Source organism: Pyxicephalus adspersus, chromosome 12 (genome assembly GCF_032062135.1).
Source record: "Pyxicephalus adspersus chromosome 12, UCB_Pads_2.0, whole genome shotgun sequence".
Lineage (NCBI taxonomy): Eukaryota > Metazoa > Chordata > Amphibia > Anura > Pyxicephalidae > Pyxicephalus > Pyxicephalus adspersus.
In genome coordinates this window covers 16958107-16984638 of record NC_092869.1, presented here as the reverse complement: position 1 = coordinate 16984638, position 26532 = coordinate 16958107, and the positions used below count along the sequence as shown (strand labels likewise).

Below are 26532 nucleotides of genomic sequence, written 5' to 3'. Positions count from 1 at the left end.
TTAGGAAGGCAGGAATGAGTTTCCTTTTCACCACAAAGGTATTCATTACACACAAACATTCCACTGCCTGCTTAGAACACCTATTTCCTATACATTGTATTTCCATCTTTTAAGCTAAGCTATAGTTCCATAAAAAAAGTAAGCTCTCAAGTAAGCCATCCTGAATGATTTAAGATGACCCCGATTTTTTATTTGTTCTGTTTGTTTTACAATATTTGGGTTTTAAAGCCAAACAGAAATGGTAAACCCGGGCTGTAAATTCACATGCTGCATGGGTTTAGAGATTTTTGTAATGCAATCTCCACCATAAAAGGAAATAGTGACTGCTGTTTAAGCTGTAATGTTTGTCCGAGTCAACTAAGATGCATTTTTTTTGTCCATAAAAACATAAAATCCACAGAAGGAGAGACCTCCAATAATAGTAACTTGTGACATACACCACTGATTATTTTGCTTTTATTTTTAAACAGTCACAATACACAACTAACTTAAACAATTCAAAAGTGGCTGAAATTTTATATAATGTATGTTAGGACACTGCTCTGTATATAGTTGTGAAGGTGACATGATAGTAATAAAGATCCAATGTTTGCATACACCAAAGGCAGTCATTGCACAGGTTAGCAAAAAAACAAAAATTTTGTATGGTTATGCACAAATGACTAGTTAGTCAAACAGCAGGTCTTCGTCGCGGTCTTCAGCAAGAAGATTGATGGGCTCAGAACCCTCAGATTTATTCCACGCTGTACGCTCTTTCTCTGCCTTCTCTTTAATAATTTTCTTCTTCTCCTGAATCTTTTTTAACCTAGGATAAAAATACATTAGTCGAGAGGTTGCTTTTTTTAACCTATAGGCAGTCAAGATCACTATAAAACAAACAAAATAGCTTTGTATTATTGTGCAATAACATGTTTATTCCTACCTTCTTGCTTCACTCACTCCCCTCCCAGATGGTGTTCCCCAAGGGTCAGTCCTTGGACCTATACTCCTATTTAGGTACACCTTCAATACTGACAAACATATCTTCCTTAGGTTTGGGTCTTACAGATGGTATCGTAAGCCCACCTGTCAACCATTACTTATATTCCTTAGTCCTAGATAAAGTTTTAGGATTCCTATCAGCTATATTATCATGGATGGCTGACAGGTACCTAAAACTCAAATCAGATAAAACCAAACTCTTCATCTTCCTACCCTCATCCTGTTACCCCTCCAATTGTTATTACCATAGTAATCTGCCCTACCCCATAGGAATAATATTTTGGTACCGATAACGATTTTGCACCTTTACTTGGCACATTCAAAACATTTCTAGGTTCTACTACATCTAACTGCACAGCATCTCCGAAATATACCCTATTTTGTCACCAGAAAACAAAGAACGCTCGATAGAAGCTTTTAAGCACTCAAATCAACTACTGCAACATCCCGGTGTTCCACCAACCAGACTCTCTCAACAGTTTATATTGCTTTGCAGCTACTAGTCTATTTTTGCCATATCTCTACATCTCTATCTCATACATTCCATCTCAAAAAAAAAAATGGTTCTCTAAATTAAATCAAAAGAAAAACCAAAAAAGCCCAGTACTTACGAGGGGTACTGAGAAGTTCCTGGGTTTGCCCAGAAAGAAGGGAGCCAGAGTTATGACATAACACATTTTATTTATTTATTCAACATATTCCCCCGGGACTGATGCACTTGGTACAGCGTAGTTGCAGCTTTTCCAGACCGTTAAAATAAAATAAAAGTCCTTTTGTTGGGGTGCAAACCAGCTCTCCGCAGCATCTTTGACGTTGAAAATGTCCTAAAAACGTTGCCCCTTCAGGTAATTCTTCAAATTCAGGAACAGATAATAGTCCAAAGGGGCCAGGTCAGGTGAGTAGCGGGGATGGTGGACCAATTGGAAACCCGGGTGTTCAATTTGGCAGCCACAAGGTTGCATGTGTGTGCAGGTGCATTGTCCTGCAAAAAAAGGATCCCTTTGGTCAACTTTCCACAGCATTTCATCTTAATTCCCTCCTTCAGCTGGTCCAGGAGGTTAGCATAATACTGTCCGGTGATACTAGAGCTCTGAGGCAGGTAGTCCACCAACAGAATACCTTTGTCTTGTCCCAGAAAACAGACGCCATGACTTTTTTGGCCAATTTCTGGGTTCGGAACTTCTTCAGCTGCGGGGACCCGCTGTGGCACCATGCCTGTGACTGTTCCTTGGTTTCAGGATCATAGATGTGGAGCCAGGTTTCATCCTCAGTCACTAACCTAGCTAAAATGTTCTGTGCAGCTTCAAAATGGGCCAAAACTGCTTTGGGTGCTTCAACTCGTTCCTTCTTCTGATCACTGTCCAAACATTTCGGCACCCACTTCGCTGAAAGCTTGTGCACGTCTAGGATAGTGGTGATAACAAACCCAACATGCCCCCGTGTCATGTCATGTATCTGGGCTATCTTTTTTGGCGGATATTTGTCGGTCCTCAATATTCAGCTCATGAACAGCATCGCAGGTTGCCAGGTCGGGCGCCCAGTGCGGGATCCATCTTCAACAGTGAAATGCCAAGTCTTGAAACGAGATATCCAGGTTTTGACAGTGCTGTAAGAAGGAAACTTCTCCCCCAGTGTTTGTGATATTTCAGTGTGAATGTCCTTTGCCGACTTTCCCTGGAGAAACAAAAACTTAATGACGGCTCGTAACTCCGACGACGTGAAACTTGCTTGTGCCTCTGCCATCACAGCTTCTCACTAAAAGAAAAACGTTTTAAGAATCGCAAAGACCTGATATTTGCACAGTTACACACGGTTACATTGCTAGTGACATAAGTCATATGCCCCACACACATTTTTCTATTTCAACTGGAAGAGGGCAAAGAATGGAACTTCTCAGCACCCCCTTGTACATAAGCATTCAATATGACTAAATAAACATGAATATATTTGTGGCATGCCTAAACTAAAATAAAATTCACATATTTATTATTCCAAAAGTTAGGTTCATCTAAAGTGCTACAAAGTCTGCTTCAATTGTGAAAACAACTAACACTACACTTCACCACGAGCCTGTTGTTCCTCAATTTTGAATGGGACAAATGAATGAAGTGGAAACAATGTTTGGCGAAGTCCAAGTGACATCAGCATATTAGGTTCATGTGGAAGCACAGAATGAGGTCTTATCAATTTGTGATTTAATTTGTACTTTACAATTAGGAATGAGAGGGTTAAGTGATCTTGATAGCTGTCTAGCGGTCACTTAAACCCATTAATATGTATATAAGTTAGACTGTGACTGAATACTTCAGCATATTTTGAATTTCAAATTTGGGGAGCAGAAGAGGATTGAGTGATGTCATAACGTGTGTATGTGGCGATACACAAGCAATTTAAATCTACTGAAGCGCACAACACCATTAGAGTTATTATAGAATAATTTATAGATTTTAATTGTGACTTCCTCGGATACATTTAATGCTATGGGTTTCCGCTGCCTCTATTTTAGGTTACTATTGGCCCCGATGTTGTTCGGTAAACATATCTGGATGACCTGAAAAAACAGATTTTCTTTAACCACATCTAAATCCCCTCATGTCATTTGTGTTCACTCCGTAAATGCTAGATGGTTTATTAACTGGGGTTTTTGCTCACCATTGGCAATTCAGAAGGGTTAACCGCTACTTGAATTACCCACCAGTATTTTTAACAGCTACTTCTATATTCATCATTTTCCCCAAATCCATATCTGAACACATTGACCTCTCTGACCCCAACACAGCTGCCACACACCAACCTCTCTGGGGTGCCCAAGTGGGTAAAGTTTGATTTCAGATATATATCGGATTCTTGTAGGAGGGATATGGAACATCCCCTTATCATAAATATCTTCGCAAGACGGAAGTAGCATTGGGTAGGCCCATTTCGTTGGTGATATAGAAAATAACAAGGGACCAGGCTCTTAAAAGTTCTTGGTGCATTCTTTACTGTGAAAGTATTTACAAGATATTATACTTATTGGTATTTTACCCCAGATAGATTACATGCTATATATTCCACAGTGAGTAATCTTTGTGGTAATGTGGACAGGCAATTGGCACATTCAAACACATTTTATGGTTGTGCCCATGTATATCTTGGTTTTAGGGAGTAGTAGATCGCCTTCTATCCAAACCCAGATACAAGGGAACCCCCTAATTTATCTCCTGGGGCCTCCCATCAGAGATCTATCCAAGCAATACACTAAGCTGATTAAACATTTTAAAAGCAGCTCGTCTGATTACATTAAAGTGGAAATCGCCTTCTTCGCCCTCAAAATTAGGTTTACACAAGTGGATACATTGCCTTAGGCAGATGAACTTACTAACAGCCAGAATACAAAACAGTCTAGAAAAACATCAAGAGAAATGATCCATATGGGACCTCTAATATCCTAATATCAGTGCTTCAGGATTCCTTGGCTATTTAGCTGTACAGATTACATTTTTTAGCACATCCTCTGCTCCTCCTGTGTCACTGTCTATACCTGTCATTTGCAAACCCTATTTTATGTGCAGCGCTGTGTAATATGTTGGCGTATACAAGTCCTGTTTGATAATCATTCTGATGATAATCATCATTTTTCTAATGGCATTTTGAGGGCAAACAATCTTTGTTTCATATACTGTATTTACTTAAGAAAAATGTCTTTTGGCCTATGGAAAACATTTTGATACCAAAATGTTTGAGAACAACCTATTCCTAAATCATACGAACATCAATTTTTAGCCCCTCCCTCTTACATAATTTGGAGACTAATTGTTTTTTTGATTTTGAATTGAAACTAATATACAAACAATAGACTTAACTGAAGGTTGGAATGGACTTGTTAAAAATCTTTTGCCATTACTAGACAAATGTTTTCAATCCTGGACCAGATCCGTTCCAGGTTTGCTGGATCGTCCAGGTTCTGCCATTATAGTCTTCTGTAGTTAAGGAGATCTTTATCAGAAATCAGTAGATACAAGCAGCTTTACCATAGTTACTAGCGGAAAATTGATGAGAACCCTTTGGGGAGCATTTAAATAACTTGAATTGCAGTAATTTGTTAAATTACAGTGAAGACATACCATTACTTCATGGGCATTAGAAAAAAGGTTACACTTTTAGGACACTGTTGAGGGATAATGGTCTCTGCCCTCTTAGAAAAGCCAAAACGAATCCAAAGCAGTGACAAATTTTTACTTTAAAGTTCTTTACATATTTGGCTGGGGCAGTAGCAAGGTAGGAAGTCCTACAATTTGGCAGTAATGACCAAAACTGTTGTTGCTATGGTCAGTAAATCATTAACTTGATACTGATGAGCTATATGTTATCAAATGCTCATACATCCTATGCTCATAAAGTAAAAACATCCTCAAACTTTATAATTTAAATTTTTTTAAAGTACATATCATTTTGGGACTTCGAGAAAATTATGATTGAGATTTTGGAGTTTGGAGGATTTGTAGTTTTATGGCAAAAATATCAAGAGTGAACAGAGCAAATGGATCTTTCAAACAAGTACAGTGACACCTATTGGTTTGAATGGGTTAACACATTGTTATCAAAAAGATTAACCCCCCCAGCTGTATTCCCGAATCTGACTTGGGGTACCTAAAAGCAGAATAAAAACCCACTTGCCTTGTTCCATCACGTTCCCCCAGCATCCTGCTGGTCCCCGCAGGTCCTGGGGACAAGTCTGCCTCCTCTGATCTCCAGCCACGAAGTGCAGAAACGTCCTACGGGGTTTCCGGGTGATATCGGTTCATGCGCTGGTGCAGCCGGGACTTAGCAGCGGGGAAATTATTTTTAACAGATTGTGGGTTTTTTTTTTTTTTTAAGTTTATTTTAAATGTAATGTGTCAGTGAGTTACGCCTAAGAATTATAGACCTACAATGTAAAATAAAATTTCTATGCAAAAAATGGTACCGCTTTTTGCATGGAAATTTGGACAGAATCAGACCGCTAGGGAGGTTACACACACACACACACACACACACACACACACACACAGGAGTATGAACCAATATTTTTTTTCCCCCTCAAAATGCCATTTAAAAAATCTGGGTTTGAATTCAGGTGACACCAGTAGATTGAAAACTTGCTGTCAAAAAGTTATTAAAAAGTTGGTTACACATTTTCATGAGGACAAAAAACCGTGCTCAAAAGATCATTATGACCCACCATAACCACCTCAGAAGCACAAAATACTTCAGCCTGTAAAAAGTAGGAAAAAAAAAATACAGACTGGGCCCATATAAATGTAATTTTGTTTCCTAATTTAAAAAATGTTTTAAACATAACCATCAGTGTATTTGGTCACATAATTGTACTATTATTTCTATTGATTAAGCATGTAATTTCACATGCATTTCATGCCCTAAGTTTACACTCAAGTTGAAGCAGTTTCCTATACCCTCAGGTAAACATAGGTACCTTAGTTTATATTCAAGTATAATCTGTATTTTACAATTTTAATACTAGAGAATAACAAACCTTTCTGATAGTATAACTTGTCACCCATTATGAGAATGATGATTAATATGTCCTCATCTAGGAAAAGGGAGTCTATTCTTCTACATTAAAAAGAACATGTTGCTTTGTACTGCATGAGCAAAACACTGTTAAGTGAGAAATTAGAAAGTAAGTTATGTGGTAGGATTTTGCAAAAATGTTACACACCCATTGGGAAGTGTTATTTCATTAGTAGTTGCAAATGAGGCTCTAGTATTGAAGTGTAAAAGTGTTAAATCTGTAGACTGTGTGTAGAAAGCAGGCAAATAAATACTTAAGTAAAAAAAAAATAAAATAAATTGATAATAGTCATAAAGACCTCTGATAATTTTTTCTATACTAAATCACAGTTTTGTATCTTTTTCTAGGCAGAAAGACGACAGGTGTCTTTTCATGAGCACTCTACTCAAACATACTATATTATATACAAGTACTGTATAACTACATTAGTATCTATAGGGTACCTTACATATTCCTTACATATTCTAAAAGGTAATCTCAGAGACTACATTTTACAAACCTTAATAGGATGTGAACCTAAACACATTCTAAACTTGCATAGGAGAACTACTATATTAATAAACCTATATTTATATGTGCTTTAACAAAGACCATGGTCATGTCACTAACTGTCCCTCAAAAGTAACTCACAATCTAGGAACCTACTATCTAACGATATACCAATAGATAGATTGTTACAACAGTCCAGAAAAAATGCCAAATAAGTCAATTAACATAACTACATACAACTAATGTTTTTAAAAAAATTACATGGCAAAAAGGAATAAAGAAAGGATTGAAAAACACAATGTTAGGTTACCTGTAGAACTCTTCTCGTTCACGTTCATCCAGTTCAGTAATAATGTATGACAGAGTTCGTTCAATTTTTGGAATGATGACTGAAGACAGAAAACAGAAGAAACTGTTGGCTATTCATATCTCATATAGTATAATGTTAGTATACTTTACTCTTGACTTCTACCAAGTTTAACTTGAAACAATAGCTTCATACAGCACTACCTGCTTGCTAAATTTATAATCTATAATATATGTTATGTTGGCAAACAACCTCTTTTGCAAAAACAACTCTCATATGCCTGGTTCTTTTTTAACAATAGAAATGCTAGGTAGTCCTCAAACTTCTCTGCACAGCACATCACTGTTAGAGAATGCATGCAAGTCTATCCTTTTGACTTTGTAATCTGCATCCCTGAAAAAAGTACAGTCTCAAGTAGGAAAAAGATTTTAGTACTGATCTGAAGTTATTAGTAAATGGTGAGTAACTTACCGTGTTCAATAGCATTTACACGCCTGTTGGTGATTTTGATAGCTTCATCTAGTGTCACAAACGAGGTCTGAGTTAGAATAAAAAATAAAATGTCAGTTGCATTGTCTTTCCTGAACACACAGAGTACACACTTTAATCCATGTAAATATGTTTCCAATTGTGCTATGAGCTCCAAACTATAAATATTTAAAATAAAACGGACTAAATGTACGTTTTGAAGCACTCTACGAAGTACATTTTATTAATAAAAATGTCCCACTGAAAATGCAGGATATAGAAAACTTCTCGCCAAAACCACCCCAACCTAATGACAGATCTGACACACACGTCTTAGCATTATGACTTCGTTGGCATTGCTGAATCCTGGCTTTGTTCACATGACTGGGCTGTCAATATTCCTGGCTATACTCTCTTTCGTAAAGACATAGTCAAACGAAGGGGTGGTGGTGTCTGTCTGTATGTGAGAAGTGATCTGAAAGTAAATGTGAAAAAAGAAAGTGCAGATAGAACAAGCAATGAGGTTGAGGCACTATGGGCGAAGTTGGAAAAAAAAATTATTGGAGTCTGCTATAGGCCCCCCAGTGCTAAGGAAGAAATAGAGAATCAACTACTAGCACAGATAGAAAATCAGAAGTGTTTTAATTATGGGATATTTCAACTACCCCAACATTGACTAATGGCACTACAGGAACAGCAAAAAGGAGGAAATTTGTGAATACAAGATAAATATTTGGTACAGTTTAAAGAAGTCCCAACTAGAAATGATACTCTGGTGGACCTAGTTTTTAACAATGCAGAGCTTATAACAAATGTGCATATAAAATAAAATCTGGGTATCAGTGACCATCATATAATTTCATTTAATGTAAGTTGTAATCAGGAAGCAAAAACAGGAAAGATAAAAACACTTATTAAGAGAGCAAATTTCCCATTATTAAGGGCGGCTCTCTGTGACTTGGTCTGGGAGACAATATTGTCCTCAAAAAAAAAAAAAAAAAAAAAAAAAAAAAAAAAAAAAAAAAAAAAAAAAAAACACCAAATAGAAATGGAAAGGTTTCTCAAGTCTGTTCTACAAAAGCACATTCAAAAATATATTCCAATGTGTATTAAGTTTAGGAGGCTAAAATTAAAACCTATGTGGCTCACAGCCGATGTTAAAAAAGCCATTAGGAACAAGAAAAGGGCATTCCAAAAATATAAAACTATGGAGTATAACAAAAGATGTAAAAAGGAGATAAAATGTGCAAAACTTGGAAATGAAATATAGATTGCTAAGGAAAGTAAGGCAACCCCATACATTTTTAAAATATATAATAGAAAAAAGATCAGATCTGAGCATGTAGGCCCCCTAAAGGATCTCCCTGGGTTGGTAACTGGAGATAGAGAAAAGGCAAATTTACTCTGTGTACACAAAGGAAAATGGCAGCACTCATAATAGCAATGTCAGTGCCATAAATGAGTCACAATGGCTCAAAATGTATATGATTGAGAAACGGGCAAAATTAAGGTTGACAAAGGTTTGCCCTATAGGGTTTTATATCTGGGATATGTTTATTCCCTAGTCCCTAGTGGATATATCTGATATAAAGATTTCTTTGTATTGGACTCAATACAGGTATTTTGTATTGAATACAATACAAAATTATTTGAATTTTCAGATGATCCTCCTGCCTGCACCGACGTCAACGGGAAACCCCAGGGATCGTCTCTGTATTTGCCGGCTGGAGATCAGAGGAGAAGGACATATCCCCAGGACCTGTTTTTTAAGCGAACCTGAGTGCGACTTGGAATTACTGCTTTTTGCAGGTAAAATCCACCCCAGGGTCACACTTCCACAATTCCAAAAACACAGCCTTGTTTAAAGCATACCTGAACTCAGAATTTCTACTTTACATAGAGGGGTACCACCCTTTGATTCAAAGTAAACATTTTGTGCAACAACCTTTTTTTTCTTTTTAAAAGGTTTTTTTTTAGTTTTGGGTTTACTTCCGCTTTAAATGGTGTATATCACGTTGAACCAGCACCCAAGTTCCTCACTCTAAATGCCAACTACTTAGCTTCTTTAATAAGCTTTAATGAGGTTAAGGCAGCACGATTCCTCAGAAAAGAATACAGGGTCAACCACTTATGAATGCTAACAATCCTGCTAGTCTGTTTCCACTCTCTAGAAAAATATAAAATGATGTTAGGCAAGAGCTTCCAGGTGTATCTATGCCTGCAGAAACTCAGCCACTAGACCCATACACAAGGTTCTGCAGTCTTTGCCTTCAGTATTTTTCTTTGACATGGAATGAGAGGAAATAGTACTTGCCTGGTGAGGAAGTTTAACTCCCTAGCGGTTCATTTCTTTCCGGTTTTGTATGTCTAAAAGCGGTACATTGTTTTTCATGAAAATTTATTTTACAGTATAATAGTATGATTATACCAAAGTATGAAACACAAAATCATTTAAAAACAATAAATTGAATAAATTAAAAAAAATCTATATATTTAAAAAAAAAAAAAACATATTATACCCATACTATTATATATACTGTAAAATGTTCTTGAAAACAATGTACTGCTTTTACACATAAAAATCCAATGTATTGCATTCAATACAGTTTTTTTGTATTGAATGCAATACAAATGGATTTAGAACTTAGGGCTGAAGGTAGCATTCATTTAGAAATCTTAATAGCTCAAGCTTTCACCTGGGTCCTTTTGGCAGAAGAATGGTACACTCAGTGAGAGGCACTAGGCTGCCAGTCTGTAGAGGTATGAGGCAAAACGGAGTAGCCGACTGTAAAGACATTTTTCAAAGTGTGGGGGCATGGGAATTGCAAGCCACACCCATTTATTGCAGCTATGAACCAATAGATTTTGCCTGATTCCTGATCCGGAATTCCAGTCTAGGTGGTCCAAGTGTGGCTGCTGTTAATGCATTTCAAGCTTTGGGGGTCTGGTGTGACAAACAAGCACAAGTTTGTGCAGTGCGTGGAAAATACCCAAACTGTGGCTGCTGCTGTGACTGTCCAGTTCAAGGCTGGACCAGTGTTGCAATGAGATAGTCCTGTTCCAGTAAAATAGTTAATTTGGTGGTCTGAGAAGACAATGCAAACACTTTGGCTGCTGAGGGAAATTTCCAGGATCTGGGGGTCTAGTGTGGCACTTTCTTGTAGCTGTTAATCCAGCAAAGCTGGTGTCAGACATTCTGTTACCTGTGGATACTAAGTAACAGTCATGAGGGGAAAAAAAAAAAAAAAATAGAACCTCTTCCAAATCTGAAGGTTTTGTGATTTAGGACATAATGACAAAAAAATCATCCTTAACAGGACTCAAAATTAGGTAAATACAACCTCAGATGAACAACAACAACACAGTTCTTAAATTTGATTGTAAGTTGGAACAGGTACATTATTTTAATAAATACAATTAGGAAAGATGTTTGTCTCAACATATTAGGCAGCATGATGTCAAGTTACTGTATAAAAATCTCACTGCGAGTTAATTACAAAGCAAAAAAAAAAATGTATGAAGCAAAGGCATTCATGAACGTCTTGAGCAAGCTGCCTTTTGATATGCAAAAGAAACAACTGCGTCAAGTATGTCTTGTTCATTAAAGAGTTACAAGAGCTTGCAGAACAGCAAAAGATCTTTCTGCAAGTCAGAACTGCATTCTGTGTCCACTAATAATGTAGGGTGAAAGCTTTTTGTGACGTGCACACTTCTCCCCAGCCCCATTCTGGTGGGCGGGGTGCCTGGCTGCCCTGCCTTCTCCACCCAGCTCTTAGAAGCTCTAATCCTCTGAAAAGACAACAGTTAGAATACGATCGGGACACAGGCTGTCATTCCCCCATCTGACAGCTCATCCTGTGGCTTCTTTTGAAAATAAATTAATAAATAAAAACATTGTGTAAAATGTATCCTCTCGAGTGGGCATGTGTAAGGACATCATTGGCAGCACTAAAAGCAGTGTGTGAATGCTGCATGTCACATTCTGCAGCCTTACAGCTCACTGTGTACAAGCCTTTTCCCCAAAGCCATTAGTCCTAATAAAGTGACATTTTCAGGGTGCACAGGGAACCCTCGTTAGTAGTAACCTAAAGTATTAGTAGTAACCACAATTTCAGCCCCCCAGACTTTAGGAATTTCATGATATGGGGTTCAGAGTTGCAAAAACTTGTGAAAATACAACATTAGGGTTGATGTTTCAAAAGCAAGTGCATCTAGGAGCCCTTAACTGAAAACGCAAAATGGGGACCCCCCCGGGCCATGTACATAGAAAGGAGCATTGAGGTGTGACCTACCATGACCTACCCAAATTTATAAAGGTCATACACTGGCTAACCCTCCACCCACTAAAATTTCAATACTATGGTATCATCAGAACATGAAACACTCTACCCATCAAAGCGAGACTGGGGTTCAGGTAAACATACTGCCCTGGAACACATTACTGCCCACTTCTAACACTTGAACCCCAATTTCTCTGGAATTGGGAGGTGTAGTAAACTGAAAATCTGTGGCTATCAACACCTAAAAGTTCATCACCATGGCATCAATAAAACAAACTCTACCCAACAAAACGAGACTGAGGTTGAGGTACAGAAAGTGTACAGGCATGTGACAGGGCAGCGTATTTTGATTAGCAGAGCTTATTTTTTGATGAGGCTTGGGGGTGTTAGCCACAAGTACCCCCACTTGCACTTATAATTTTGTTTACATGCACCTCTTTGTTCTAGAGAAATTAGGGTCAAGGTAAGGAAGCAGAGAGGTATGTGTAAAGGCATGCTAATTACATTTTAGGGAGGGTTTATACGAGTGTCTCCCACATTTTTAGTTTTCTGCACCTCCCCGATCTGAATAAATTGGGGTTCAAAGAACACAAGCAGAAAGGATAGCATAGTTTTACCATTATAGTTTTTTGAAAGGTAGGTAAAAAAAATTTAAGGGCCCCTAATTTGCATTTTTTTTTATTTTGGGCTCCTAGATGCACTTTAATTTGAAACATCAACCCAAATGTTCAGTTCTCACAAGCTTTTAAACTCATGACCCCAAAAAGCTAAAATTCTTTAACCCCCCTAGCGGTATTCCGGAGTTGTGACTTGGGGTGGATTTTACCTGCAAATAGCGGTAATCCTGAGTCGCACTCGGGGTAGCTTTACCTTTTAAACAAAAAAAAAAAAAAAACCCCACTTGTCTCCGCAGGTCCTGGGGTCACGTCCGTCTTTCGATCGTCAGCCGCGCAATGCAGAGACGATCTCTGATACAAATAATTTTGTATTGGATTCAATACAAAATAGCTGTATTGAGTCCAATACAAAATTTTCATATAATATATAATTATATTATATATGCTACTGTACACTTACCTTACATGTTTAACTGTTTATTTTTTTATCAGATTTTTGTGTTTTTTTATTTAAAGTTTCTTATTAAATTATCTAAATATTGGACATATTTCGGTGAATCATGCTTAAGAATTATAACCTACAATGAAAAGTAAATTTCCATGCAAAAAAAATGTAATGCTTTTTGCATGGAAATTTGGACAAAATTAGAACGCTAGGGAGGTTTAGTAGCTATGAGAGTACCCTAAAAATTTCAAGTCGTTACAACTAACAATTTACGAGAAAGATTGAATACAGTTTTTAGGCTGCAGAATATGAGAAACAGCCTTGACACACAGCTTACACACACACACACACACACACACACACAGTTAAATTTCATAGGCTTTTTTTTGCCCATAAAATATGGGCAGTGATGCGAGGGGGTGGGGACTGCCCCCATCCTGCTATCACATGCATGATGCTTCTAAAAGCATCAGCACATTTTAGGATTATATAAAGGGCTGTTTTTATAATGGATATAAAAATGTGTTTTGTTTTTGTGTTGTTTTCTTTTGGGGGGGGGGGGGACCCTACCTTTCCATCTTTACGGTGGTAAAGACTGAAAGGTAAATCCACAGCCTCCTGGGATATTTGTGTCACACATCTCAGATGGCTGTAGGCCGTTTCTTTTGTGCATGCCTTACATCGGAAATGTATCATCAGGGGCTTTCCTATAATGTAAAAAAAGTGTCCAATCCCATGTATGTGCAATGAGATTGGCACTTTTTACATTTTTAGAAAGAAAAATCACCTTATGTCACAACTGTGCAGTACAAGTTCGGGTGACAAGAGGAAGCAACTGGAAGAAATCGTGGAACATCCAGTACCAATTTAGGAGCTTCCAAAAGCAGAATGCTGTTCATTTCAACACATCCTATACAAATGTACAAAATAGTGAACCAAATGGATATTTTTTTTTCTGTGTGTATTGGGAGAAAATTAGGAGTACTTGTGAAAACAACACAACAATTGAAAACCTTTAGATTTGCCTAATTTACACTGAAAAAAAAAAAAAAAAGGTTATGCGAACACTTAATTAACACTTTATGGGACACCAGAGTGACTGGCCTGCAATGTTCTCCAGACCTGAATACTATAGAAATAGTTTGAGACTATGTATTGGTGCATCCAACTCCACCAAGAAGTGCCACAGTCTAGAAGATCTGATTCCCTGATCCAGATCTATAAGGAGTTCCCGCAGACCACCATCCACCGTCTCATAAGAAGTTTCAGAAGTGCATACAGAAACATAGGGCCGTACACACAATAGTGAGTTACATTATGAGTGGCTGCGATTAAATTCATGCAAATTAGATCATTCCTTGATTCCATTTTTTTACTTTGCTTCTTAGTGTGATTTTTTTATCCAGCCCTCAGTAGGTAATGGTTTCCATCGAGTTACTTACGTCATATTGTTCTCAGTGAAAATTTGCCATCCAGATCTGGTATGTGATTTCAATGTTCTTTTAAGTTTTTAAACGTATATTTGCTTTTTTTTTTTTTTTTTTTTTAAATCATAAATAAAACGGGACCTATTGCTATAAACTATAAATACATTTTAGATTACCCAACTTGCCACAAATGTCTATGGAAATTTGACTACACTGTATAATACCTTTTACTTTTTTTATAAAAATGATTTTAGGAAAAGCAGTTGCTATTTGAAAAACCATACTTCCACGAGGAAAGCAAAAATAAAAGTTTTTGTAATAACTGATTCTAGTCTAGCGAATGCCCTCATCACAGAACACATCCATCTATTCATGTCTTATACCTGCAAGGAGGCCAGTTCTACAAGTAACTCAACAGCTTTTGCATAGTTTCTCTTCAGTTTTGCCAGCTGCTCACCACCTCTTGCAAGACCTGTCAATTCATAACCTGTCAAAAAAGGTAAAAATACATGTGTAAGATTAATATACGCGTGACCAGCTAGAAGAAACGTAGATAATTAACAATGTATACATGCACTTAAAAACTTAATACTCACTGTCTCCTCCTTCCTGATAATGTTCAAACACTGGAAGTGTTACACCTACAAAATTGAACAGTATGTTAAACTTTGCATTATTCACCATATTCATGAGCATTTTCAACATGCTGAAATATGTTAGTGTTAATTTCCTAATTTAAATACAATACTCTGTTTACTATATGCACATCTTATATCAAATATTTTTTACTTTATTTTTTATTCACCTAATCGAAACTTTGGGGAGGTTGACTTATAGCCTTATAAACATACAAGCATCTGTGATCATTGACAGAACAAGGGAGCCATTTACAGACACCTGTGATGTATAGCACTTTTCTAAACATGAAGGTGGGGGGGGGGGGGGGACCAGCCACATCCCTGCACTAATCCACATATGGGCGCCTCACTGACTAGTGAGGTAAAAGGACTAACTGGAGGGGGGTGGGCCTTCTGAACCCGAATGTTACTGGAAGGGGGTGTTTGCTGACCACCAATATAAAAAGGGATGTTACAGGAAAGGGCTTACTGTCAAAGGGCACACAGACAATGGTTTTATGTCTTGGAAATGCATCTTTTAACAATGTGTTTTAAAACATTTAAATCAACCGTTCCATTTGTCCATGGGCAATATACCCATGACAACATCTTTATTACTTAAAGAAATGCTCAAACATATGTATTTTTACACAGGCCATTTTGGAATTTTAGGTGTACGTCAAACCAAAAATATTTTTTGGTGGGGAATAAGAACCCCTGCCTGTTAGGGAGCCTTGTAAGACAGAGATTCCTCCTCATTTTTTGTTCCAAGTGGGAAAATTCGTAATGGACACAGACAAAAACAAATCTGGCAGAGATTTTAGTCTATCAAAAATAACATTATTTTTGTACATATGAGATACAGTTTTAGACATTCTCACAAAGATTTTCTTAAGATTTTGGAAAGGGGTGCTTCAAAACTAAAATGCTAATAGGCACTACATCCAGGCTAATCATGTGATCACAGTACCAGGTTTCAGTACGGAGGTTGAATGAGTGGCGTTTAGTTTGGGGAGAAGCCCTAAAAGGACAGATGTTTGGAGTTACCCAATTGCCAGCCTGCATTTGAGGATAATTCCCCACACTATCATACTATGTTACCCTGTCTACTTCTCTAGTTTGAACTCCAATTTCTCTAAAGTGGCAGGGTAAAAAAAAAAAAATTGAAAATGTGCAAGTGGGGAACATCTGTGGTGAAAATATTCATCATTATGGGATCATTGGGACATAAAAAACCCCACCCATTAATACGCACTACCCCGTTACACTTTATTGCACATTTCTAACACTTGAACTCCATTCTCTGAACCCAATTCTCTTTGAATGGGGAGGTGTAAAAAAACTGAAAATGTGTGGGGAACATCTGTGGCTAACATACCCTAAACTTTCATACCTATGGCATCATTAGAACAAACTCTTCCCACTAAAATAAAATTCTGGTTCAGGTACTGGAAGGGTACAGTCATGTTTAATAGGTTAGTGCATTTTGATGGGTGGAGTTTTTTTATGATGTAATTATGCTATGGTGGTGAAAGTTTGGGGATTGTAGCCATGAGTGTCCCTTATTTCCACATATATTTTTGTTTACTTGCACCTCCCTGTTCTAGAGAAATTTGGGTTCAAGGTAGAAAAGTGGACAGTTATGTGAAACAGGGTAGGCAGCGTGTTTTGATGGGTTGAATTTCTTATGTTCTAATGATGCAATGATAATGAGATTTTAAAGGCGTATAGCCACAAGTGTTCCATACTTGCACCCACATTTGAAGTTGTAGTTCAAAGAAAATAAGCAGACAGGGTAGCATAGTATGACAGTTATAGTTTTGTGAAAGGTAGGTATTAACGTAGGGGCCCCACTCCAATGCTCCTTGCTATGCAAGAGGCCCTGGGGCTCCCCAATTTTCATTTTCAATTTTGAGCTCCTAAACCTACTCTGTAACATACTATTTTTTTTAATAAATAGAGTATGGACAATTATGAGAGAATGACACTGGCTGTCCTGGCCCCATCTGCCAACACATGCATGATGCTCTAAAGCATCACATTTTAAACATTGTATATTGAAGTGACTTTCCCTTTTATACAATAGGAAAATGTGTTTTTTATTTTCACACTTTAGACCGCTCCCACTCCCCTTCAGTCTTTACTGCCATGGTGTGATAAAGATAAGTGGAAATCTGCTGTCTCCTGGGATATTTTTGTTGCACATCCTAGGAGACTGTGGGCTGCTGCTTTTGCACATGCATCATCAGAGACTTTCAGGTCTTTATCTCATGCATGCACAGTGCAAGGCAGCGCTGCACAGAAAAGTGATCAAAAAAAAAAAAAAAAAAAAAAAAAAAAAAAAAAATTAAAAAAAAAAAAAGAAGAGGGAAGCCGAGTAAGCGTGGGACTTGCTAAGCTTGGTTTGTGGACAGATCAAGTGAAAAAATATTTTTACAAAATTTCTCTATACCTATATATAGTCTCAGGGGCATATCTGAAGTTAGGCTGAATTCACACGGCGGAAAGGTTCTATTTGCTGCACCTACCCCTTCCTCAACCACTGCTGCTTGAAAAACTGCTAGGTCTGAAAAAGACCAGCCGTTACCACTAGTTACCAATCCCAGGTGCCCAGAAGTTGCCAGTAATCAGGAGTGGTAAACGGCACAGTTTTCTTACTTTTAAGCCACTAGCAGTTTTCCCGAGTGTGACTCAGGATGGACTTCACTTGCAAAAAGCAGTAATCCCGAATCACACTCTGGGTCACTAAAAACAAGAAAAAAAAAACCCCACACACATATATATGAATATAGTTCTTAGGCATAACTCACTGAAATATGTCCAATATTTAATAAATTTAATATTAAACTCGTTTAATAAAAAAAAAAAAAACAAGAGTGCATAAAAATACTAAAACCTGTAATATAACTGTACAGTAGCATGTATAGTATTATTTACAGTTATATATATATATATATATTCATTCAAGAAAATACAAAGAAATCTTGTATTGGACTTTATTACACTGTTTTAGTGAATAAGCCTAATCTTCTGCTGCCAACTCCATACACAAGTATAATCCTCAAGTGCTGCATCAGTATTGATGAGGGAGCTCTACTCACATACATGTTTTTTTGTGGCAAACCAAAACTGACAATTAACTTTGGCTGCAGCTTCATTAGCAATGCTCAGCCTCTTAATTAGAAGCTTGTTTTGTCCTGTCATTTTACCTTCATTATTCATTTAGAAATTGCACAGAATTATTAGTAAACACAAACATTATTTCACAGATCCAGCTGCATTAGGTTAGAATTATGGCATGATTCGCATGTTAATCGCTCCTACTTCTGCTTTGAAAACAAATACTCAAATACTCATTAGGTAGGATTTAAAATAAATCTAAATCTGCCATTGGCAAATTTTCCAAAATCATGGGAAACTTCAATAGTGACACTCTATTCCTCCGATTTATGCTCGGTTCCGATTTGTTCCAATGCATTTGTGGTACCATGCAGCACAATGCAAGCTTATAAATGGAGTAGTAAAGTGAGCAGCAGTGCATTAGTTTGCATTGTGCTGCACAGTACCACTTATCACCATGCTGCTAATTTATACTACATCCATTTAGGGATATATATACCAATGGTCTGCAATGTTAAAACAGGACCTGGTAACTCACCATGTTCCTTTTTATAATCTTTATTGATAAAACACAATAGATAGATAGGATTGTCCAGTCATTAAATTTCAAAGGAAAAGACAAAAGTAAAAAAAGAAAAAAAACATCAATGCAAGCCTGATACATTAAGAGCTATAAAGGGAAGGTATTAATCTGACAAAGGTAGCAACATTAATCTGAGCTTTCCATAGATTTTATCCCATCATTTACTAAAAAAAAAAAAAAAAAAAAAAAAAATACTCAAGCAAACAATCAATGTAGAGCTAAAAGGGAGATAAACTTAAAGCATTTTTTTCAATCATTCAATCCTACTCCAAATCCACAATAACGGCTTTTTCTGCTATGCTGGACTGCTATGGACTGGACATGTGAGGAAATCAGGCGCCAAGACATAAGTCCGCCCACTCTCCCGTCGTGGATCTGAGCCTGCGATGAGAGAGTGGGCAGGCTGTGTTAGACAGCCCGCCCACTTCCACAAGCCGGGATACAAACTGGGAACGTGTTCCGCAGCTCTGGCCAGTGCGCCAACTCAGCGGGGTCCTTCTCCTGACCCTGCTCAGGCTGGCACCGGGCCATAGTTTGCCCATGCCTGGTCTACTATGCGCGTTTTGGCAAATCCCAGGCTGGATTTGGGTTCACCAGATAAAAGCTGCCATCTCATCAAACTTCTAAAAAGCTTGGCTTTTCTAGTAGCCATGTTAAAGTGTGTGTATATATATATATATATATATATATATATATATATATATATATATATTAATATTAGTTACAGGCTTCAGGTATGAGGTTATTTTTAAGGCTTTGATGTTAAGAGTAGAAACAGACATTAGTAAGAGACATAAAGACAAAGCAATGGTAACATCTGTACTCAATAATTCATACCTTCAGCCAAATCATATGAAGGTTTAACATCTAAGCAGACTTCCTGCCATCATGGGTGATAATATTTGACTATAAGGTTTCAATCATTTTCAAATCATGGTCAAGTAAATTTATTTGTAGCACACTGTACCATTAGTAAAAAAATGAACATAACATCTTTGCAATAAATTAGGCAAACTAATTACCTGCAACATTGTCTTTCTTAGCTCTAACCTTCACTTGCGCTTTGTTCACATTCTGAATAACAGTTGTACTGTTTGGAAGAAATAACAAAAAACAAAATATTAAACATCAGTTAGAAATGATGGAAAATGTAACCCTGGTCTAAAACCTAAAAAGAAAAATGCTACTCCTAAGTTTCATTGAGCACACAAACTATTTTTAATTCAAAACTGACCTAAAAAATATGCCGTCAAAATCACATGGCAAATGCAGCACCTCAATGTGTACAAAGTCTTGGACCTGAACTAGGTTTAGTTCTATACAGTGCAGACCCACAAGACCAACAATAATAGATATTTACACAACAAACTTTAACACTGAACTGAAGTCCAAAATATAGTACAATATTCCCCTATAAATTATTTTCTCAGGTCCTGTCCTAAAACTAGGACACAATTTACCACAATACTACCAAAAGGTATCTTTAAAAAAGGTTTTATTGCATTGCTTACCTGAAATCCCCAGCTGTGAATTTTGCTTCAGCAAGTGAAAAAGCAGCTTCCCTCATAACCTCTCCCATTAGCATCTTGGTCTACAACACAGATATTAAAGATTAAGTACAAAAAAAAACAATCAAAAGCGTATTGCCGTTCCTGTTAGGGAGCTCTATTTGCCCTGGTAATCACTGTTACAGAAACTGAAAAAAAGTTAAATTTTGAGTTGTCACCAGAAGAATAATAATAATAATAATAATATTATCAAAAAAAAAAAACAAAAAAAATACTAAACCATTCGGCTTGACAGACACTTTAACCAAGCACCTATGCTACTACATTTTTTGTGGGCACCATGCTGTGCAAATAAATGTAACAATATTTCTATTGTACCTCAATAATTTTTTTAAGGATCTGCCGGAAACGTAGGGTTAAGGCATCAGACTTTTTCTTGAGAAGGTTACGTCCTGTCTGGGCACCTTTTAGACGAGCTTTCATGATAGTCTGGGCCCTAGGTAGAATACAAATAAAAGCTTATTAACAGCAGTTAATAAACAAGACTGTGCTTGTATGAAAACATATTTGTGGACCACCATCATCAATGGTATTGGGGAAAAAATAAAAAACTGCATCCACTTAGAAAAATGTTTAAATCTTTGATGATTAACAGACCCTTTAAGGTATCAAAGTATAAGGTACTACGAATATGTTATTATCACTAGTTACAATTACTGGTAAATAATGAAAACAAAAGTATTCTAGTGGTTTATATCCCATTGTTAAGTAAACAATGTAAAGCATCCCAATTGCTGCTGGCAAAATTTTCTACTACACCACTAGTTGTATGCAACTGGTTTGGATGATATTCTTCAATACAGAAATCAGAGTGCAGACAAATACTGCACAATGCAGAAAGGCTTCATAAAGATAGCATAAAATGTTCTCTACTTGCATATTTAAAGGCTTATATAATCGCAATTTAAGTGAATTCTTTAATTGGGACGTAATCTGTATTACATTACCTTGTGAATGTAAAAGATGATCTTGTGCTAGGGTATTATGGGTGGATCTACATATACATTGCAGTTAATTACTGAAGTTTGTTATCTCACCCCATAGTAATAATAGGTATTAATATTTAATCTCAGCTATATATATATATATATATATATATATATATATATATATATATATATATATATATATATATATATATATATATATATATATATATAATTCTCTTTATATACAGAGCTGTAAACATTGGGACAGTGGTTAAAAAAGGAGATTTTTTTCCTTAAATGAATGCAGCACTTCTGGAATTGAAACCGGTAGAAATGTATAAACATAATACAAAACATTTTTACATTTGGAAAGTGATCACAATATGATTTAAATTATTAAACAGGATAAAATAATCCAACAGATTATGGTAAAGTAGTCCAAAGGGAAATAAAGCCCTCCAGTGATCCAATCAAAAGCAAACATCAGGATTTCTTCTTAGAGTAAAAAGTATTTTGAGTTTTTTCCACCAAGAACGATAAAATGAGGGCATTTTAGATTCATTTAGGAAAGTAGGCATTTCATACAAAGTAATTTATTCTTATCTGCATAAATGTTTTGTTTGCTCCTGAAACCATCCAAAACATGAAAAGCACAGAGGGTTCTTCAAATGAGAAAGAAATCTGAATACAATAGATATAAATACGATAGTTAAAATATCTGTTTTTGCACGCATTTAGCACAGCTGCATTAAAGTTTTTGAGATGCAACTTGCAGCAACTGAGTCAGAAGCACTTCAATGGGAATGCTTTCTAATCTCGTTGCAAGCAAGTTAAAATGTGGCTGTTTAGGTCCCTTTTGAATGTGCCTTTTTGAGTAAAATTGAGATGCCAATACCTAAATATACAAAAAAATGTTGCTATTATATGATTCTGGCGGCCCGCATTAAAATGGCTAGAGCATGGAAATCTCCTTCAATGCGGATTAAACTAACCTGGATAATGGTAAAATGATAAACTCACATGTATAGTCAAAGATACTCCATACACATTTGAGCTTACCTGGGATCCATGAATAGCCCACTGTTCCTTGTCTCAACTTCCATCCTGATGGACCGCCACGGCTCCTGCTTACCCCCCTCCCATCCTACTCCCCCTGATGTTCTCTCCTTTTTTTGCAGAAATAGTTAAATGTCTAAAGTACTGCTACAGAGACTGATTTATCCTTTTAATCTGTGCTCAGGTGATGTTATATCAAAATCCAATCTCTGTATACTTGTTATATTTTTCAAATTTGTATAGTTTGTGTTTTTACCCTTTATTGTTGGATTGTAGTTATTTATTTGTTGTGTGTGTAAAATTCACATTTCTACTATTTCTGAATAAAAATTTATTGAAAAAAAATACATTAGAGTATCCCAAATCCCAAAGGTGTAGTACGTAGCTGTACAGGGGAACAGGTCAACGGGGCAGAAGCACAGTCATTGGGATGGTCAGTGCAGCGTTATTGAGGGCTTGGTATTATGATTAGTAAAGTACCAAGATTTTGCATAACTGGCAAGACCCTACACTTGGCTGTTAGACAATCTAGGGTCTTGTAACCTGGCATTAAAACACCACATTTAACCTCCCTGCCTCCTCTAATTAGGTCAGTACTTTTATGTCAAAAACGGTACATTTTTTGCAATTTCTTCTTTAAAATTGTAGGCCTGTGATTCTTAGGAATAACTCCCAGGTATGATAAAGTTTGAAACACAAATCATAAATTATATTATAATAACAATAAATTTAATACAATCAAAAAACACTGAAATTTGTCCAAACAAGGATGCAATATTATTGATAAAGTAGTAGACCCTGCATATTGGTCTAGTTGACCTCCCAGGTGTGGTAAGTTTTGAAACATGGGACTGCAAAGTCCATAACCACAATCAGGACAATAGTACCTGGTTTCCTTTCGGATCTTTTTTCCACTGTCATCTCTCTTCGAGCCACAAACCACACACAACCTTGTAGGTGCTGTCTTTTTCTCGGTTGGGGGGGCTTTACTCCGTGAAGTAACGACCAGTCAGGCATTCTGGGTTGACAACTGCAACAGTACAAAGTCCAGGTCTATTTACGGCCATTGATTGTGTTCGGTAGTTCATGACAATAGATTCGGAAACTTTCCAAATGAAGGCAGAATGACCCACAGGCCTGTCACTCCTTTGTTTGTAGAGAATGTAGGCATTCCACAAGCATTGCTCAACACAGTGCCTGAAGATCTTATTGTAGTACTTCTTTTGCAGTTTCCTCATTGCTAGGTATAATGTCATTGCTTGATCAGCAATGTCGACACCTTCCATGGTATTATTGTAGTCTATCACTACTTGCGGCTTCATAATTTTTTTCCCTGCCTTTTCTGCATTACATAACAGTGGAGGCACTATGGACTGTACTCATTAGGCACACATCTTTCTTCTCAAGCCATCACAGGGCCATCATCTCCTGTCCCCTTTTTGCAAACATTGATGGCATTTTGCACCGGTTAGTCCTAACAGTTCCGTACGCATCTATTTTGTGTTGCAGAAGAAACTTGTAACGTTCAGGTAAAGTAGAAAAGTTTTCGGTTGTGACAAAAGCCCTGATTTAGCAATGGCTCAATGGGGGAGAGAACAAAAGATGTTGCCATTCCATAGTTGCTGTATTTTTGGTTGAATGTTTTCCCTTTTCCAGTGTATAGGACTGAATTCCCAATGTAGCCAGTTCATGATTCGCACAGCATATAGGATTTCACAACAAATTGTGCACTTTTGCTTTTCATGCAATGTATTGCACCCAGCTGGGCCTCCTCTTGTAGGCCATTAGACTTTCACCATTGCTAATGTCTCTTTCTGGCACATAGGTTTGTTGGAAATTTTTAAGAATCATTTGAGATACTTCCTAAATTTTCTTGAGTTTTGGTGCAGGAAGAGTAGTTTTATCAAATTTCTCATTGTTTGTGAAGTGTAAATATATTTCATGATCAGGATAAATCTGTACTCGGGAAATGACTGTGCCCAAGAATGGAGTGGCAAGTATTTTATTAGTAGATCAATACAATACCACTTCTGCAGGGGTTTGCCCACCACTCCCTGAAGTATCACTAAGCCCAGAAAAAGCCAAATGTCATCTTTGGTCACTGTTTCCACTTTCTGCCTCTTGCAAACCTAAGGCGTGAAGCAGCTAATTGTTGTTCAGCGTACCCGTTTGTCTCAACAACAATTTTTTTCAATAACCTCATCAGTCAGAAACAATTACAGGTGTGCCAAGGGGTCGTCACCTTCAGCATCAATTTTCACACCAGGTGCTCCAGTAAATGGGAATCTTGGGGGCACTCCCTGAGCTGCACCAAGGTCAATAGAGCACCAAGTGCGCACATTACCGACTTCAAACTCAGATTCTACGCTGTGTTCACTTTCACTGTCAGATGACAAGTTTCCTGGTGAATCACTATCGCTCGACTCCACAAGTAACTCCAAATCACTATCACTGCTTTCTAGCTGCTCAAAAACAGCTTTTAGCGAGACACCTTTTGGATGTGGTCAAATTTCCAGTAAGAAGACCTAGGGACGTTCAAGGTTAGAGACAAGTGTTCAAATGAGGAAAAGGTCAGGAAAAGTTCAAGCAAAGGTCAGACCAAGATCAGGGCTGATAGTGGACAAACTGTACATCGGGGCACTGGACAAAGCTGTTGGATGCACTAATAGTTATACTTTTGCATTTATTCTATTTTACTGTGATCAATGATTTGAAAGCAGATTACAATGTAATCTTTTTTCCCGCCAGGACACGCCTCCCCAGCGTACCGCTGCTTCACGTAACACATCGAGAAAGCCGACCAGGGGTCACCGGAGGACACTGCTGGATCATGGGGCGCAGGTAGGAATTTTTTTTTTTTTTTTGCTACCCCGAGTATGGCTCGGGGTTACTGCTTTTGGTATATAAAATTCACCCCGAGCCACACTCAAAAATACCACCAGGGGTTAAACTTATACAATGTTAGCCTAAAATTTAGCTTCACGGGATTACACCTATCTACTCTACTGAAGACATGTAAAAGGATATAGCCACTGGAAGGAATTGGCTTCTTTTTTTCTGGTATAGTGTTTAAACATACTGTAGGGTAAATAAGGCTTGCCTGAAAGTAGTTCCTGTGGAATACTCAACACTTCAAGAACATGTTATGGACTGCTAAAACAACATTCTCTATATCAAAGTCAAGGTCTAGTTTTCTCTAGTTGCTCAAGGGTTCAGCCTACATCAAGATAATGACCCAAATTTAACTTCAGTATACTTAGGGATGAGGGGTACTGCTAGCCCTCCTTTACCTTTTTTTGCAAAACAAAAATGTATCAAAAGGCCCTGGGTCTAGCTGAACCCCATTTGTACTTAAAAAGTTTGCTAGTCATATTCTCCAGCCTAAAACGGTGTTCTCCTAAACGTTTGGTCACAACAACTTGAAATTTTGCACAGGGTACCCTCATAGCTAGTAGTAAAATTTCAACCTCCCTCTCCAAGCTTTAAAGAATACCAAGATATAGACGTCTGCCACAAGTTTAAAAACTTAATAAAATCTAACATTGTGGTTGCCGTTTCAAAAGCAAGTACGTCTAGGATCCAAAATTTAAAATGAAAATTAGGGATACCCCGGAGGCCACTTACATAGCAAGGAGAATTTGGCTGGGGTCCCTAAATTTTAACCTACCCGTCACAAAACTCATACTACGGTACCCTGTCTGCTCCTCTTCTTTAAATACCAATCTCCCTAGAATGGCGGGGTGTACAAAGATGAAAATGTATATGGAAGTGGGGGACACAAATTTTATTACTAAAGCATCATCAGTCCTTAATTTTATAGGCATTCCTAGCAAGCTTTTTACGTGGATACAGGCCCTCTATAGAAATCCCACGGCTTCTGTCCGAGTCAATGGACTTTTATCCCGTCCACTCTCTATTACCAATGGCACAAGACAGGGATGCCCGGTGTCTCCATTACTCTTTATTCTACTCCTCGAACCACTACTGGGCCATATTCGCAAGAATGCAGATATTAAAGGGATTAGGGTGGGCTCCATTGAGCACAAAGTGGCTGCATATGCGGACGATCTTCTCTTTTATATTACTGCTCC

The 26532-nt window shown here is 37.4% G+C and overlaps 1 protein-coding gene across 1 annotated transcript in view; it reads right to left on the bottom strand.

The window, feature by feature from the left end:
• Positions 1-439: 439 nt before the first annotated feature.
• Positions 440-26532, bottom strand: part of ATP6V1D (ATPase H+ transporting V1 subunit D) — a 35894-nt gene continuing 9801 nt past the window's right edge. Inside the window, exons 2-9 of the mRNA XM_072427870.1 lie at positions 20775-20892; positions 20400-20479; positions 19911-19978; positions 15165-15209; positions 14952-15055; positions 7803-7869; positions 7335-7413; positions 440-805 (exon numbers count right to left, since the gene is read on the bottom strand). Coding sequence (XP_072283971.1) covers positions 667-805; positions 7335-7413; positions 7803-7869; positions 14952-15055; positions 15165-15209; positions 19911-19978; positions 20400-20479; positions 20775-20892 — 700 coding nt within the window. The 3' untranslated portion in view covers positions 440-666. The remainder of the gene's footprint in view (positions 806-7334; positions 7414-7802; positions 7870-14951; positions 15056-15164; positions 15210-19910; positions 19979-20399; positions 20480-20774; positions 20893-26532) is intronic.